Source organism: Dendropsophus ebraccatus, chromosome 1, assembly GCF_027789765.1.
Source record: "Dendropsophus ebraccatus isolate aDenEbr1 chromosome 1, aDenEbr1.pat, whole genome shotgun sequence".
NCBI classification, from domain to species: domain Eukaryota; kingdom Metazoa; phylum Chordata; class Amphibia; order Anura; family Hylidae; genus Dendropsophus; species Dendropsophus ebraccatus.
The window spans coordinates 191,609,383-191,628,200 of NC_091454.1; the positions used below are offsets into that span (position 1 = coordinate 191,609,383).

At 47.3% G+C, this 18,818-nt stretch overlaps 1 protein-coding gene across 1 annotated transcript in view; it reads left to right on the forward strand.

Annotated features, from left to right (window-relative positions):
- Window positions 1–9,059, forward strand: part of LOC138782936 (pyroglutamylated RF-amide peptide receptor-like) — an 85,469-nt gene extending 76,410 nt beyond the window's left edge. Inside the window, exons 5-6 of the mRNA XM_069956987.1 lie at window positions 6,464–6,561; window positions 8,674–9,059. Of these exons, the coding sequence (XP_069813088.1) occupies window positions 6,464–6,561; window positions 8,674–9,059 (484 nt within the window). The remainder of the gene's footprint in view (window positions 1–6,463; window positions 6,562–8,673) is intronic.
- Window positions 9,060–18,818: the final 9,759 nt, after the last annotated feature.

Below are 18,818 nucleotides of genomic sequence, written 5' to 3' on the forward strand. Positions count from 1 at the left end.
TAGCTATGTAATATAGTGTCTAATGTGTCTCTCTAAGCTATATTATTACGTTAAGAAACTCAAGTATGCACATTTTCAAATTCCATGGGAATCAGAAGAATTAAGATGATAATGCTCTTTGAGCCAAGACGTGATTAGATATGTATTCCTGAACTCAAGGTTATTAGTACTGAAAGAAGAAAGCCATCTCATATTATCCAAACTAGCGCCAACAGCACAATGGTGACACTATTCATTACCGTTGGGTACTTAATGCTAGGTACATGTGTTGCAGGGTAGGAGGGTACTGTCCTAATTTACATGCTAGCTTTTTGCTACTCACAAATCAATTCTTTTGTATGTAAAGTCTAACTTCTTCTATAGGTTATGCATATACATATCTGTTATATAGCTTATGTACAGTAGGTCTGGTTTAGAATTCTGTTTTCGTAATTGACCTTGAGGCGATTCTAAATTAAAGTACATATGGCTGGGCACGGTAAAAAAACAAAACAAAACTGACCTTCCCCTTGCCCCTCCCACCCATCACCGCTTCTTGCTTGTTCCTGCTCAGCCATTCACCGAACATAGAGGTGTCCCACCTTCTTGCAGGGGCAATGAGTCACGGAAGCAAGGAAGTAGTGGTAAGGTAGAGCAATGGATTGGCAGCTGGTACCTCGGTTTAAGAGTAACTTGGATTAAGAGCGTTTTGCAAGAAGAGCTCACTGTTTCTTAAAATTGTAACTTGGTTTAAGAGCATTGCTTTGGTTTCAGAGCTCCCTGTACAGGGTGGGAGGGGGAGTGGGGGAGGGGCATGGTCTGCACAGCGGGGTCTACAGCACTGTACTCTGACCCAGGAAGTCTCCCTCACCTTCCAAATCATAGCAAATCAACTGCAGACTGGGGCTTGCATCAGGGGAGCAGACTGTGGGGGTAATCTGTAACCTCTCTCCCTGGACAGAGAGTGCTTCTATACTGTGCCCACATATGTCCTGCTCATTCCTTCATGCTCCCTGCAGTATCTGTCAACCCTTCCCTGTCAACCCTGTGTTTCCCATCCTCTCCATTCCTGCTATAATGTGTCTGCACTCACACTTAGCTATGCACGCTGCTGCTATAATGTGCCTGCACTTACACTCAGCTATACACACTGCTGCTATAATGAGCCTGCACTCACACTTAGCTATGCACGCTGCTGCTATAATGTGCCTGCACTTACATTCAGCTATTCACACTGCTGTATAGAAAAGTTTTTTGTCCTCCTGCACAGCTCTGTGATTCTCACTTCCTGATTGGTCCATGCTGAACACACACACCCCTTTCCCATTGCAGTCATGTGACCACACAGACCTCTGACAGCAGCCCTGCTTCTCTATTCTATCCTGTTGTACTACGCTACTACATTATGGGGATCTGCAGTTCCATCCTGTATCTACAAACTGCTGCTGTTTTTCAGGTTTATGCAGTTACTATACATTATACTCCACATGCTGATTGTTATACTGTACAGTAACTTATAATATCACATATTCAGCTGTTTCTCATTGTTTGTTTTTATGTTTTCTACATGTTATTCAGAATATAAAATCATAATTTTTGGGATGTGGAACCAATTGTCTGCATATCAGTGATTTCTTATGGGAAAATTTGCTTTGGTTTAAGAGTGATCTGGATTACAAGCGCGGTCCCGGAACGAATTATGCACGTAATCCAAGGCACCACTGTATATATATATATATATATATATATATATATATAGTTTATATATCATTTATTTACATATGGTTCAGGTTAGGAAGTTGAAGTCTTGCGGCACATGTTTGTCCTTGTTCCTCAATATCAGCCTACTCCGGTGCCATGCATTCTATAAATACCATCACAGTCATAACAGGTTTACAGTATCAGTCTATACTGTATTGATCTTTTGGATGATTAATGGTTAGTTACCACTGAACCCTCACTGTCCCCTCATATTACATTACTGACAATGAATCTGATACTGAGAACATGCATTTACTGTGTAGGCATTAAAAAAGGCTTTGCAAGGTTTGGTGGACAGTACAGTAGGGCTATGTACCTCTGTCCTGTATGCATAGAAAAAAAAAGCGCTGCGGAATCTGTTGGCGCTATACAAATAAAATTATTCTTATTATTATTATTATTATTATTATTAATTATTACCTGTAGGTGACTGCAGGGACGATTGTACCGAATAGACACTGATAACAATATCTTGTCTCTGCTCCTTTTCTGGATGGTTGTGAAAACATTGCAACCTGTGTTTTTGCAAATATTAGGGGGGGTCCCATGTTTACGTAATTAAATTTTTTTGCAAATAGGTGTATTTAAAATGGCCGTATTGTGACTCCTAGAGCGCTTTTATTTTTTCACCTATGGGGTTGTATGGGGCATCCTTTTTTGCGCCATGATCTCTAGTTTTTATAATAAAAAATTTTTTCTAGATCAGGCATATTGATCTCTTTTTATTAATGTTTTTATACGTAAAATGTTATAAAAAAAAAGCAATTCCTGCGGGGGTTTTTTACCGCTTCTTGTTCACACCATTTACAATATTGTTTTATTTTAATAGATCGGACAATTACGCACGCTACGGTATATTATGAGTTAATTAACATTATTATTGTTATGTGTTTTATGTATAAGAGGGGAGGGGCTTTGGGACATTTTTTAAAACTATAGATTTTTTTTTTTACACTTTTTAAGTCCCCTTAGGGGCCTTTTCCATTAATACATTAGATTTAATACACTGATCACTGCTATGCCATAGCATAGTGGCCATGTTTTTGTAGCGCTGGATAACTCCATTAAACGCTGCAATACGATCGCAGAGTTTAAGGGGTAAAGGCGGCGTAATCGCGGCTGCCCGCCATTAACGGTGAGGGCCTGGCTGCTAATAGCTTCGCTATTACTGTAAATCAGGGGTCTCAAACTCGCGGCCCGCGGGCCAACTGCGGCCCTCGGGACACTAGTTTGCGGCCCCCACCTCAATGGTAGCTTTCCTGTAAGTGTGGCCCTCATCTGCTGCTCAGCCGCGATTGGCTGAGCTTAACTTTATGCTCAGCCAATCGCGGCTGAGCAGCTGATGACGCGGCAGAGGGGGGCCGGCATCAGGGACGGCTGCAGCTGTTCGGCCGGCCTCCCGAAGACGACGGAGAGGTGGGCGGCGGCGGTGGTGGTGGTGGGAGGGGAGGTGTGCAGCGGCGATGCAGGGGCCTACAGCCACCTAGCAGACCCGCCGCCCCCTAGCGTCCCTGCCGCACATGCAGCTCCCCGGTCTCTGGAGGAGGAGGCCGCGGGGACTGCAAGGTGATCACATTGCTGCAAGTGCAGACCCCCGATCCTGCTTTACAGCCCCAGGACTTGCAGCAATGCGATCACCTCACTCTGCAGTCCCCGCGGCCTCCTCCTCCAGAGACGGGGGAGCTGCATGTACGGCTGAGAGGAGGGTGCCGGGGGTGAGAGGAGAAGGAGGGGTGTGTGCCCAGCTCCCCCCAGTCCCCTCTCAGTGACCCCCAGCTCCCCCCAGTCCCCTGTGTCACCCCCCAGTCCCCTCTCAGAGACTCCCAGTCCCCTGTGTCACCCCAGTCCCCTCTCAGAGACCCCCAGTCCCCTGTGTCACCCCCTGCTCCCCCAGTCCCCTGTGTCACCCCCTGATCCCCCAGTCCCCTCTCCGAGACCCCCAGTCCCCTTTGTCACCCCCAGTCCCCTCTCAGAGACCCCCAAGCCCCTTTGTAACCCCCAGTCCCGTGTCACCCCCCTGCTCCCCCCAGTCCCCTGTGTCACCCCCAGCTTCCCTCTGTAACCCCCTGCTCCCCCCAGTCCCCTGTGTCACCCCCCAGCTCCCCTCTGTCACCCCCTGCTCCCCCCAGTCCCCTGTGTCACCCCCCTGCTCCCCCCAGTCCCCTGTGTCACCCCCCTGCTCCCCCAGTCCCCTGTGTCACCCCACGGTTCCCCCCAGTCACCTGTGTCACCCCCAGCTCCCCTCTCAGAGACCCTCAGTCCCCTCTCTGTCACCCCCAGTCCTCTCTGTCACCCCCAGTCCCCTGTGTCACTCCCCTGCTCCCCCCAGCCCCCTGTGTCACCCCCCTGCTCCCCCAGTCCCCTGTGTCACCCCCAGTCCCCTCTCAGAGACCCTCAGTCCCCTCTCTGTCACCCCCAGTCCTCTCTGTCACCCCCAGTCCCCTGTGTCACCCCCCTGCTCCCCCCAGCCCCCTGTGTCACCCCCCTGCTCCCCCCCAGTCCCCTGTGTCACCCTCTCCTCCCCCCAGTCCCCTTCTTGTGGAAAACCTGATGCGGCCCAGCCTCACCCAGACTCTACCTCCAGCGGCCCCCGGGTAAATTGAGTTTGAGACCCATACTGTAAATTCTCTCATCCGTGGTCAATACACATGTTGACTGGCACTTGAAACCCCATCCCTCAGGACCTCCATTCTTGTGACTATTTAGGGTCACAGTGGTCAGACCCACATGGATCAGACATCAGAGTCAGGGATGAGTAGTTATTATGGTAAATTAATGTAATGTGATTAATCCTATAAGCCTAGTGTCTGGCTGTACACACTTGACATGCTGATATTTTTATGGCTGGAAAGGCTGTAATGAAATACCAGACATGACACATACTGAGCAATGAAAGTCATGTTATAGCTAATATAGATCCTGGAAGGATCCGGATGGGTGAATGCAAGAGCTAATTTTGCCTTTAAAATGGCATTAAAAGTGACAAAAACGGAAAAGGACCTTATTCAAGAGTCATGAAATGATGTTATCCCTTTCTCGTGACGCATCATATTTACAAATTGCCATATACAGTGTTTTAGTCATCTGTATTTTACGACTCTATATCCTTCAGTTATTGTACATCCTGGCAGTGTTACACTGAGCTGGAAGTATAGGAAAGGGAAGACAAAGCAGGGTAATTCTCTTTATTTTATAGTCTCATAAATTTGTGTTTTAAGGTCACAGGTTTTCCATTATCCACTGTCTTCAGCGTAGGCAGCCGGAATAGGTTACTTTTGGCCTCCATAGCCTTCATGCACAAGTGCCTATTACCGATATGGCAGATAAGGCTGCCATAGACTGTACCTCAAAGTATATACATAAGTAAAGCTTGTGATTATTTATAGCAAACTAAATCCATGTTATTCTTTATGAGAGTTGAGCGAATCTACAGTAAGTTTGAGTTCGGGAGGCACCAAACGTTTCTCATTTGACTCCAGGACGCTGAAGGAGATGGATGCTTTACTAGAGGTGCCTGGATACATGGATATAGTCTATGCCCTAAGGCTGTATCCATGTTTTTCAGGCAGCCCTAGGGCTGCATCCTCTTGCAGTTATTTATAATTTGTGATCAGCAATCTGATCACAGATTATACCAATGTTTCCCAGCATGCAGTTCTCTATCTGTAAACTCCAACTCCCATCATGCCTGTTAGGATGATCCCTCACATTTTCTGTCACAACAACTGATTTTTATTTTTGCGACAGCCGGTTTGATGTTTTTTAGCTAAAAATTTAAAATAAATGTTTAAATGATTTTTTTTTTATGATAAAAACCTATTTAAACAGCCTAATCATAAATGAACATATGTTGGTTAATACTACTATACTACCTTCTACTAATATAAAATGCCTGCTCTGTTGTTTCCATTGCTCCACTCTGTGTCTAGTGTATGTTCTCTAACTGGCTTCCTGTTTCTGCTGTACACTCCAGCCAGGAATACAGCTAATGCTATCTCCCTCCCAGTACCTGCTAGATGGTTGTTTAATATGGATTGTGTTTTACGCAATAAAGACATTTGGATTGGAGAACACCTTTTTTATTCTTACTTCTGGCCACTCTCACCACATGAGCGGATCCCATCACAGCACAGGTGGATCCCATCTGGAGTGATAATCTGTTTCCTCTACTTCGTTATTCTTGTCCACAAAACCCACAGGAGTCTCACCCCATAGTAGGTGAGAGATAAATATGGCTGAAATTCCAGCTAGATAGTACAGCAGGAACAGGAAGTCTGCTACAGTATGTACACTAGACAGGAAATGGGCTAGTGGAGACAATAGAGCAAACAGTAAAGGATTTTGCAGGTTTAGAAAAACATAGCTGCAGTCCGCAAAAGAAATAGCATCAGACCTATCCCTACAAAAAAAGAAAAAAAAATCTTCAAAACCTAAAGCTTCTCTGTGTGAATACAACCTCAAAACATTTATTTTCTACATCTTGCAATGTACAGAAGTCATTTTAGCAGCTTAGATAAACATTGACATAGGGACTTGCTGCTGAGTCAGCGTCTTCCACGGGTGATACCAGCAGAATCATTTCATTTCCAGTAGTACAAAAAGATAAGTCTTTCTTCAGATCTTTATTTTTACACTATATCACGGTGAACTATTCTTCAGCACTGGTGTCGGTTTTATGTCACAAAGGGTTGTTGTACTGAAAAGTTTTTTGGTTGTCTCCAAGGAAGAAGAAGCGAGCTGTAATGATGATGGTCATCGTGGTTCTTTTCTTCACTGCCTGCTGGGCGCCATTCCATGTGGTCCACATCCTTTTTGAATACAGTAAGTCCTTTCCTTCCAACAGTCAGAAGCCTAGATAAAGCTAAAATCCAAGTCTCACATCTACCTTGGCTCTGTAGCATGCTGGTTTTTACCAAGTAATTCAAATGTATTTTGTATCCTTCAGGTCAATGTATAATGATGTACCAAAAATGGGACCCTAGCTTCTAAGCTTAGTGTAGGGGTATTTTTTCTCTATTTGATCGTCAATACAATTCCTAATATAGTTGTATATAATTTAATATACCAAAAATGACTCTTTACCCTATCCTAGAGTTTTTCCCACAAGGTCTCTGCCTTCTGTGCAAGCTGTGTGCATACAAGCTGAGGCCTTCCTCATTATTATTATCATCATTGCTTAGTGTAACCCTTTCCTTGCAGTGCTGCTACTGTGTTATTTTTCTCTGCCCACACAACACCTTGCAAACCCAGTGCATCAGTAACCCTTTCTCCTTCCCATCTATAGTAGTATATTGTGTAAATTAACCTCCAACACAATGCCAGTCTGTTCAGTGCACTTTCACCAGCACTATGTCATTGGCATAGTAGTGCAAAGTAGGTACTGTGCTGTGCCATTATTGGACAGGAACTAAAGGAGGGAACAACTGTGTGCACTACTGGAAAACAGCCCAACTCTGGCCCAACCCCCTAAAATATAGTGAATGAGAAATAGTAGTGCACCATTGAAAGGACTTTTAGAACAATTGCCTTGTCACCTTTCTAAAGGGTTAATCTAATCAAAACAAAAGTTTTTTTAAAAAATTTCAAAACAGCAGGTACACTTTAATTTATATGTGGACCTCCTACATGTGTAGAGTAGGATTACCCAGTTCGCCAAAGCCTTTCATGCCCAGTAAGCCTGATATCTGCCCGGTTTATCTGGTGGTGACACCAAGGTGTAAGTACAACTACACCCCTAGTTTTTCAGCTCTAGAAGTATTCATGTGATGACTTGATGATAGTGTTCCAAAACTGCTGTATATCGTAGCAGGTTCAGCAGAGGTCAATGCGAGTTCTTCTATGTCCACAGCAACTGCACATTCTGATCACCATCCTATGCATAGCCAACTTTCCCTCAAACTCTGGAGGATGTGCCAGGTCCAGTCATCCTCGGCTGCCAAACTCTACACAGTACAGAAGGGGCATCTGTTTCATTGCTGTTCTGTTACTGAAGGCAAAAGCTAAAAGTTTGCGTTCAGATTTTGCATTTGTATTATTAGCTTTTGTACATAACTTTTCTTGAGCTGAAACTAAAAGAATGAGACATTTCTAGCTTATATACGACTTCCCCTCCCTCTAGACTTTTTATTGGAAACCCTTCAACTAAATATTACTCTATTGTACACTTTTCAGTATTCTTTACTGTGTATAGGTAGAATCTGTCAAGATTAAAGTTTATAAATAGCAGTAACTTTTTATTTTTTGACATCTCCACGTATTGCTTTCAACAAGTCCAACTTGTTTCTTTCCTTCAAAGTTTCATAGAGGCTTTGTTGAGCTGCAGCATGCACACTTTGTCCCTGCTCCACAAGTCTCTACCCTGCATGGTTCATGTACAAGGCTTGGCTTCCAGCACTGAGCCTTGTACATCAATCATGCAGGCAAGGGGGAGTAGAGGAGGCAGGAGATGTGCATGCTGCAGCTCAGCACAGCTTCAGTGACATTTGAGCCAAGCATCTCATATTTTATTTCATCTGTCCTCGTATGCAGTTATGAACATGATATAGGGCTGACAGATTGCCTTCTGTTCTACAGTTTAGAAGATGCAGTACTATATAACCTCTTAGTTGATCCTCCATACTGGATTCCTTTTCTTGGCCAGAGTAGATCCTAACTACAAAGACAGTTTCTTTCTCCCAGAGCTGAAACCTGAGCTGTGATTGGTTGCTGGGGCAGTTTTCACCAGTCTATATTTACACCCTTTGATAAATTTCCACCTTTGTGATGTTTTTTTCAATGGACAGGTCCAACAAGTATAAAGCAAACGTTCCAGATGATCTTACTATGTGTTGAGCGCGGACATGCACAGTGATTTGGTAGTAGGCTGTACCATTGTAATCACTAGTCAACTAGAATATTGGTTGTAAGCCTAAACTAATCTTTTACTGTCCACAGATGACCTGGAAGAAGAGTACGATGATGTCACAGTGAAAATGATAGTGGCCATTGTCCAAGCTGTGGGATTTTTTAACTCCTTCAATAACCCCGTAGTTTATACATTCATGAATGAAAACTTCAAGAAGAGTTTAGTGGCCGTACTTTTCTGTCACTTCCGAGCACAAGAGCCAACTGAGAAGAGGGATAGTCAACTTGAGAAACCCAAAGTTGGAACCTCGGCTTTCCCCCATCGGCGGGATGGACGCAGTGCCCACAGCCACTTGAGTGCAGAGAACCTAGAGCTCCGGCTATGTGAACAGTTCCCAGCAGCAAAACTAGAATCTGTCACTTACCCTTTGGTGAGTTCTCACAAGGACCGCCTTCCAAATGGACAGTCTGCTTAATGGCTATGGAATCAGCAGGGATTTTTTTTTTTTTTTTAATGGATGAAGACTGTGAAGAACAACATCTGTAAATTATTTATGTGATCACATGAGTGCATGCCTATTTCTAATGGCATTCTTCATTTTACACTACATAGAGAATTAAACCTGGATCTTGATTTCTCCAGTGGTTTAGTGTAATTATATCAATAACTAATAATATATAACAAATCATAAAAAAAGCTTATTCCATTTCCAGCCCTTATTTATTTATTTATTTTTCTCATCTGATTAAAAAAAACTGAAAATGTTGGATTTTCTTTTGCTCTCAGGCTTGGATTGGCCCACCAGGAACAGGTGGGTCCCTAACATGTCTCTGCAGGGTGGATCTCAGTAGATCCACTTCTGGGTGGATCTCAGTTTTACTGTTGGGTCCTAGAGAGCCCAATCTGATAGTGTGCGCTGTGTTTGGTGGTCAACATTAGGCTGGTGAAGTTGATCTCAACAAGTTTTTGAGAAAGTTAATGATCTATTAGCTTGTGCCTATTACCATTGGATTACTGTTATCAGTGACCTGTACATAGGGATGGCAAGAAATACAGGAAATAGTTAAAGGGACTTTTTGGGCAAAAATGATTCATGGCTAGAGATAAGCGAACCGGGTTTGGGTTCGAGTCGATCCGAACCGGAACTTTTGGTATTTGATTAGCTGGGGCTGCTGAACTTGGATAAAGCTCTAAGATTGTCTGGAAAACATGGATACAGCCAATGACTATATCCATATTTTCCACATAGCCTTAGGGCTTTATCCAAGTTCAGCAGCCACCGCTAATCAAATGCCGAACGATCGGGTTCGGATCGACTTGAGCATGCTCAAGGTTCGCTCATCTCTATTCATGGCCTATCCTAAAGATAGTGATCAATCACTTATCGATTGGGTGTCGACACCTGGTACTCCCGCCAAACAACTGTTCACTGGGGCTGCCACTTCATTAGCCAGACACTGCCACTATGCGATGAATTTAACCGACTCTTCCTGATCTCTTCAGTATATTGTAACGCCCGGAGTAGTGGATCCACTGGACCGGCACCAGCGATGGCACAAACCTCACCAGGGAGCGGAGTCTAAGGGGCCGCTGGTTTTCACCAGAGCCCGCCGCAAGGCGGGATGGACTTGCTGCGGCAGGCGACCCCCAGGTCGCTACCCCTGGCTTGGTTGCTGGTGTCGGCAGGCGAGGCGTGGCAGGAGATGGCACAGGCAATAGTCTGCAGATGAGAGAGCACGTGACAGGCTGGACACGGGAACAGGTGGAGTGACAGGGGAACAGGAACCAGGAACGGGGACTTGGGACCAGGTAACGGACAGGACTCAGGAACAGGGACTTGGGACCAGGTAACGGACAGGACACAGGAACAACAGGGAGCTGGGCCAAACGCTATGGGAAGCATGTAGAGGCTCCAACACAGGGGACAGGGCATGCTGGGATTTATAGGGGAGTGATTGGGTGCAACTACCAATTAGGAGCGCACTGCCCCTTTAAATCTGAGACAGCCGGCGCGCGCGCACCCTAGGAGGCGGGGACGCGCGCGCCGGCCGGCACAGCGAGAGACAGGAGCGTGGAGAGGTGAGGCGCCCCCCGGGGCCGAACGTGTAGCAGCGCCGGGTCCCTGCACAGGGACCCCGGCAGCTGCATGAGATGGAGGGAGGTCGCGGCGGCGGCCCGGAGCACGGGACGCCGCCGCGGCCGTGACAGTACCCCCCCCCTTTGGCCTCCCCCTCTTTCTAACCTGCAGGAACCTCTTGATGAGATCTTGGTCCAGGATGTTAGCCTCGGGTTCCCAGGACCTCTCCTCAGGACCAAATCCTTTCCAATCCACCAGGAAGAACCTTCTCCCTCTGACAGTCTTCATGGCCAGAATGTCTTTAACAGCGTAGACGTCGTCAGAGACGGCTTGAGGAGCAGAGAACGAAGACTTATCTGAGAACCGGTTCAGAACCACTGGTTTTAAGAGGGAAACATGGTAGGAGTTCGGAATCCGCATAGTGGGGGGTAGGCGGAGCTTGTAGGTGACAGGGTTGATGCGTCTTAGCACCGAGAAAGGACCGAGGAATCGAGGACCCAACTTGTAGCTGGGAATCTTGAGTCGGACATATTTGGCCGAGAGCCAGACTTTGTCACCTGGGAGAAAATTTGTGGCAGGTCTCCTCCTCTTATCAGCCTGATCCTTCATGCGTTTAGAGGCTTTGAGTAATGACTGTCGAGTTTGTTCCCAGATCGATTGCAGGTCAGATAACAACTCCTCCACGGCTGGGACCTCGGAGGATGGAGAGAGAGGCAGAGGAGGACGAGGATGATGCCCGTAGACCACATAGAAAGGAGACTTGCCTGTGGAAGTCGAGTCCAGATGGTTATATGAGAATTCTGCCCATGGGAGTAGATCGGCCCAGTTGTCTTGGCGGCTGGAAACAAAATGGCGTAGGTAGTTACCCAGAATCTGATTGACTCTCTCCACTTGCCCGTTAGTCTGAGGATGATAGGCCGAAGAGAAGTCCAGCTTCACTTGGAGTTGCGAGCAGAGGGCACGCCAAAACTTAGAGACAAATTGAGAGCCTCGGTCGGACACAATGTGAAGAGGAAGTCCATGCAGGCGGAAGATGTGTCGGAAGAACAACTGAGCCAGACGAGGAGCAGAGGGCAGACCAGGAAGGGTCACGAAGTGAGCCATTTTGGAGAAGCGGTCCGTCACCACCCAAATGACTGTATTGCCCGCAGATGGAGGTAGGTCTGTGATAAAATCCATCCCAATGTGGTGCCAGGGATGGTCCGGGACTGGCAAGGGCAAAAGTAGGCCGGCAGGTCTTTGACGGGGAGACTTATTCCTGGCACAAACTGCACAGGAAGCCACAAAATCCTTGACATCCTGAAGGAGATTGGGCCACCAGTAGTGACGGGAGATCAATTGCCCGGTCTTTAGGGTTCCTGGATGCCCGGCTACCAAGGAGGAATGCCCCCACCTCAAGATGCGTTTACGGAGTGCGGGGCGCACATAAGTCTTCCCGGGAGGCAGTCTCTGCAGAGCAGAAGTGGCAACTGGTACTAGGCGGTCGGGAGGTATTATGTGACGAGGAGATTCCTCTTGCCCCATGACATCGGATGCTCGGGATAATGCATCGGCGTTTAGGTTCTTCTCGGCTGGACGGAAGTGGATGGTATAGTTGAACCGAGAAAAGAAGAGGGACCACCGAGCCTGTCTGGGATTGAGGCGTTGAGCCGATTGGAGGTAGAGGAGGTTCTTGTGGTCCGTGTAAATGTTAACCGGGTGTTTAGCCCCCTCTAGTAGATGACGCCACTCCTCCAGTGCCAACTTAATGGCCAGGAGTTCGCGGTCCCCAATGGTATAGTTCCTCTCGGCAGGGGAGAAAGTCTTGGAAAAGAACCCGCAGGTTCTGGTCTTGCCTGATGTGTCCCTTTGCGAGAGAATGGCTCCTGCGCCCACAGAAGAAGCATCGACCTCGAGAGAAAACGGCCTGGAGACATCCGGGCGGACTAGAGCAGGAGCAGAGGCAAAGGCAGACTTGAGGCTATTGAAGGCTTGTTCGGCCTCTGGAGGCCAACGTCTGGGGTCCGCCTTCTTTTTAGTGAGAGCCACAATGGGTGCGACCAGGGTAGAGAAGTGAGGGATGAATTGCCGGTAATAGTTGGCGAAGCCCAGGAAACGTTGGATAGCTCTAAGTCCCACAGGGCGTGGCCATTGAAGGACAGCTGCGAGCTTGGCTGGATCCATTTGTAGGCCCTGATCGGAGACGATATAGCCAAGAAATGGAAGACTGCGCTGATGGAAAACACACTTCTCAAGCTTGGCGTATAGATGATTGGCCCGTAGTCTTCGTAGAACCTGACGCACTTGTGCCACATGAGTCTGCTGGTCCGGGGAGAAGACCAAAATGTCATCCAAATAGACAATGACGCAGACATAGAGGAGGTCTCGGAAGATATCGTTCACGAATTCCTGGAAGACCGCTGGGGCATTGCATAGGCCGAATGGCATGACCAGATATTCGTAGTGCCCATCCCTGGTGTTGAAAGCGGTCTTCCATTCGTCTCCTTTACGAATTCGGACCAAGTTATACGCTCCCCTGAGATCCAGCTTGGAGAAGATCTTAGCTCCACGAAGACGGTCGAATAGTTCCGGAATAAGCGGAAGGGGATAGCGGTTCTTAACAGTCACCTTATTTAAGCCCCGATAGTCTATGCATGGGCGGAGGGAACCGTCCTTCTTCTGAACAAAGAAAAATCCGGCACCAGCTGGAGACGTGGATTTACGGATGAAGCCCTTTTGTAAGTTCTCCTGGATGTAGGAGGACATGGCTTCAGTCTCGGGCACAGAGAGAGGGTATACTCGACCACGTGGAGGAGAAGCCCCTGGAAGGAGGTCTATAGGGCAATCATAGGCCCGATGGGGTGGTAGTGAGTCCGCCTCCTTGGCCGAGAAAACATCGACAAAGTCTTGGTAGTCCTCCGGTAGCCCGGATAGAGGCTTGGCATAAGCAGGTGACCTTGTAGAGCACTTGGGTTGAGGAGATCTCAGACACCGGTTATGACAGTCCTGACCCCAGCTGAGAACCTCCCCAGTTCTCCAGTCCAGCTTAGGGGTATGGAATTGCAGCCAAGGAAGACCCAGCAGGAGGTTGGAAGAGGAATGGCGCAAGACATAGAAGGAGATCTTCTCCTGATGTAAGGCGCCCACCTGGAGGACTAGGGGTGCCGTCTGGCTGTACACAGCTTCGGAAAGAATCTCCCCCGTAACCGAAGAGATAGACCGGGGTTGGGCAAGCTGGATAACGGGTAGCCGCCATCTTTGGACCAACGAAGCAGAGATGAAACTGCCAGCAGAGCCAGAGTCGATGAGGGCAGTAGACTGAAAAACTTGCCCTGAGGGTGTCTGGATGGAGACGGGCATAGTCAACCTTGGAGAGGTGGCATTCACACCTAGGGAGGCCTCTCCCACCGGACCTAGGTGCGAGCGTTTCCCGGACGCTGAGGGCGTTGGGGACATCTCTGCCGATAGTGATCCGCACCACCGCAATAGAGGCAGAGATTTTGGGCCAGTCGACGGTTCCTCTCATCAGTCGTCAGGCGAGCACGTTCCACCTGCATAGGAACCTCTGGAGGCGACTGGGACATGGGAGCCACGGGATTCTGGAACACCGGTGCCAGCCGGGGATGGCGACGGGGCAGACTCAGACGCCGTCCTTGCCGGACCTCCTCCTCTCTCTCGGCGAACCTGGTGTAGACTCTGGTAGCCAGTAGGATAAGTTCGTTCAGGGAGGTAGGCAGGTCCCGGGCAGCGAGCACATCCTTCACTTGACTGGACAGGCCCTTTTTAAAGGTGGCAATCAGAGCGGCCTCATTCCAGTCTAGCTCCGCAGCCAGGGTGCGGAACTGGATGGCGTAGTCACCAACGGAGGAAGTACCTTGGGATAGATTGAGAAGAGCAGTCTCAGCTGAAGACGCACGGGCAGGTTCCTCAAAGACAGAGCGGAACTCGTCCAAGAAGATTCGGAAATTGGCAGCAACCGGATCATTACGGTCCCATAGTGGTGTGGCCCAGGCCAGAGCTCGACCTTCCAATAGGCTGATAATGAAAGCCACTTTAGAGCGCTCGGTGGCAAACTGACTGCTTAAAAGTTCGATATACATAGTGCACTGGGTCAGGAATCCTCTGCACAACTTGGGGTCACCTCCATATTTACTTGGGAGAGCCAGTCGTAGTTTTGAAGAGGTTGCCGGGGGTGATGACTGCTGAGCTGTGGTATGCTGCTGTACGGCTGCAGTCAGTTGTTGGATCAGCTGTGACTGTTGCTGGATCTGTTGAGCCTGTAGGGCGACCACTCGGGCTACCTCACGGATATCAGGCACCTCGCCGGGATCCATGGTTGGAGCCTACTGTAACGCCCGGAGTAGTGGATCCACTGGACCGGCACCAGCGATGGCACAAACCTCACCAGGGAGCGGAGTCTAAGGGGCCGCTGGTTTTCACCAGAGCCCGCCGCAAGGCGGGATGGACTTGCTGCGGCAGGCGACCCCCAGGTCGCTACCCCTGGCTTGGTCGCTGGTGTCGGCAGGCGAGGCGTGGCAGGAGATGGCACAGGCAATAGTCTGCAGATGAGAGAGCACGTGACAGGCTGGACACGGGAACAGGTGGAGTGACAGGGGAACAGGAACCAGGAACGGGGACTTGGGACCAGGTAACGGACAGGACTCAGGAACAGGGACTTGGGACCAGGTAACGGACAGGACACAGGAACAACAGGGAGCTGGGCCAAACGCTATGGGAAGCATGTAGAGGCTCCAACACAGGGGACAGGGCATGCTGGGATTTATAGGGGAGTGATTGGGTGCAACTACCAATTAGGAGCGCACTGCCCCTTTAAATCTGAGACAGCCGGCGCGCGCGCGCCCTAGGAGGCGGGGACGCGCGCGCCGGCCGGCACAGCGAGAGACAGGAGCGTGGAGAGGTGAGGCGCCCCCCGGGGCCGAACGTGTAGCAGCGCCGGGTCCCTGCACAGGGACCCCGGCAGCTGCATGAGATGGAGGGAGGTCGCGGCGGCGGCCCGGAGCACAGGACGCCGCCGCGGCCGTGACATATATAGATCTGAACATGGAGACATTGATGAATAGCTGATCGGCGACAGTGCGTGGGTATAGGACATCCATCATTTTTGCCTAAAACAACCATTTAACTATTAATTTATGAATAAATGAACACAGTAAAATGTAAAAATTAAAGAAAAAAGAAAAAAAGAAAAAAAAGGGGAAAAAAAACTTGTGTCGACATAAAGATAGCGCCTACCCATAGAAATTGTACTCGTCTGCAAACTTATATACACCTTATTTAGAGACTTAGGGGTGGGGGATTTATTAAGAATGCGACCAGGGCGTATAGCACAGAGAAGGCGCAGATTGTTGCTTTCTAGCGCAGGGCTGGACGGCTTTACTATGAGGTGTACACCTCTTATTAAATATGGCTGGGAAAAGGGGGTGGGCTTTTTACATGTGCAGGAACTCCGGCACTAACACCTTCCTGATAGATAGAATGTACTTACCCGAAACCTAAAATAACTACCCACGGCCACCAGTTTATTCTGTTCTATCCCAGACCTATTTGCCTTGGTGAAATTTTTTTGCACTTGATGATAATCATTCATGTAAAGACGACAGGGGGGACTTATTTGAGATTTGAGATTTTTTAAATGGGCCTGTTTTAGGTGTTAATTTGGGTGCAGAATCATGTCAAACACCACCTTGAAAATGCATCAGACAAACAGAGAAAAGCAGACACTACTGCACCTTGAATAGTTGCGCGTAGGTTGCCCACAGGAGAGGGAAGTCATACATCCAGGGGATGCTTCTTTGCCACAAATTATAGCTTCAAACATAAAGAAGAAAAGAAAGAAAAACAGCGTCACTCACTCTTCACATGATAAAACAATGCTTTATTTTGGGGTTAAGCGGAAAACAAGTAAAGATGAGCAAACTGCTCTGACTTTTGGTCCGAAAGCAGTTCGCTCTCCCATTATGCCTTTGATCCTGGCCGCATACTTGTGGTCACGGGAATATGCGGCCAGGATATACCAGGAAATCCCTGTTGAATTCCCTGGAATATCCCGGCCGCATATTCGCAGGAGCGAAAGTATGTGGCCGAGATCAAAGGCATGATGAGAGAGCGCCAATGCCATCGGACCAAAAGTCCGACGGTCCGCTCATCTCTACAAATAAGCAAGTGTGTTCCCCTGATAAAGCAACAACCATTTTGCGCTCGCACGCTTCTTCTGGCTCACACATCCAGAAGAAGCAGGAAGACAAGTGCACTTGCATGTTTGTGTGCTATACCCTGAAATAAAGTATTGGTTTATTCTCCAAAGGGTGAGTGCCGCTGCCTTTCTTCTTTCTTTCTTTCTTTCTTTCTTTCTGAATGCCTAGGTAAAAAAAGGGGGGAAAAGTTCAAAAGCACATATAAAAACTTTGCAAGCCGCTTTGAAGGTCACTCTTTCAGTCACACATGACTTTTATAACCATGTAAATGTAAACCCTTAAGGTGGCCAAAACTTTGAATGGAAGCTTCAGGCCCATAACAACCCACCCATGAGCGCACTACCATAACTCACTGAGAGCTATGCACAAGCGCATTACATAACCCATGTAAACATACCCTTTGACAGTTTTTATTTATTACTCTCAATGTTTTTAGTACATGCATTTCTTTGTACTGTGTTTTTACTGTTTTTTTATTTTACAGACGTGATTCTTTATGTAATTCAGGGATTTCTTAGGCTAGGTTCACACTGTTTTTGCTGTTCATTTAACGGATCCGTTTTTAAATGTTTATTTTTAACATACAGAAAACATGGTTAAAAAAACGGACAGAAACAACGCAGTGTGAACCTAGCCTAATGAAAAAGGTAAAAATATTGCTGCAACTTTGACAACCAAAGGAAAAGTGCCACAAAAAAATCAACATTTACACATGCAGGGAAAAAAAATCTGGGAGAAAAACACCACAAGCTGTCACTGATGCCAAAAGAATGCATCCTAGATGAGCAAAGCATCAGAGGATTTGTGTTTGATGTCCCTATTAACTTACAGCTAACATCTCTGGTCACAACTTTTTTTTCTTCAAAAAGAAACTAATATACACTGCATGCAAAAAAACACCATAGAATGCAGCATTTCGGAAGGTGAAGTTTTTCTTTGGGCATGACAGCTTGGCACATCTCTGGTCAAGAAATGTTTGACCATAGACTTTTCTACTGGAAAACGTTGAGTCATAAACAAGTTGATTTTGACTTCGAAACCCTCTAAGCTAAAAAGGTTAAGTAAAAGAGATTTCATTATTGTAAATCTTCTGTGAATGTAAAATACAACTTTGATATAATAAACTTTATATTTGCTCCTGTTTGATGTTAAACATTTCACAACCTTCTACCGGAGGCGGTTAGTCCCAGACTGAAAACTAATAAGAATTTTCCTGGTAATGACCATCTTCTAGCCATCCTGGTTCAATCAAAGGGAATTAGAACACGGTCTATCAGCTCTTCTTGTGCCTTTGAATTAGCAGAATAATAATGAAGTCATTACTAAACCTGAAAGGTTTTACTCTACAGCTGCCCAAAACATTTCTATCCCTTGAAATAAAAAACGTTATCTAAAATAGATAAAGACCGAAGGAAAGCAAGGCTGCTTTGTTTACTAAAGTATTGTATTGCCTCCCAAAAGTTATACAAATCCCCAATATACACTTATTACGGGAAATGCACATAAAGTGTTTTTTTCCCTGAACTTACTACTGCATCAAGGCTTCACATCCTGCATAACATGGTGATGTCACTACCTGGATAACATGGTGATGTCACTTCCTGGATAACATGGTGATGTCACGCCCCGACACCCAGAGCTGTGCAGACTGTGGCTGCTGGAGAGGATGATGGCAGAGGGATGCTCAGTGTCCCTCCAGTTCTCTGTGTCCCTCAGTGTCCCTCGGCCATCATCCTCTCCAGCAGCCACAGCCCGCACAGCTCTGGTAGTCGGCTTGTGACATCACCATGTTATCTAGGAAGTGACATCACCATGTTATCCAGGAAGTGACATCACCATGTTATCCAGGAAGTGACATCACTATGTTATCCAGGAAGTAAAGCCTTGATGCAGTAGGTGCCTATGTAGGTGTCGTAGTCCCAGCCCTCTCTGTGACATCATTGGAATGGGCTGCTCCTACTGC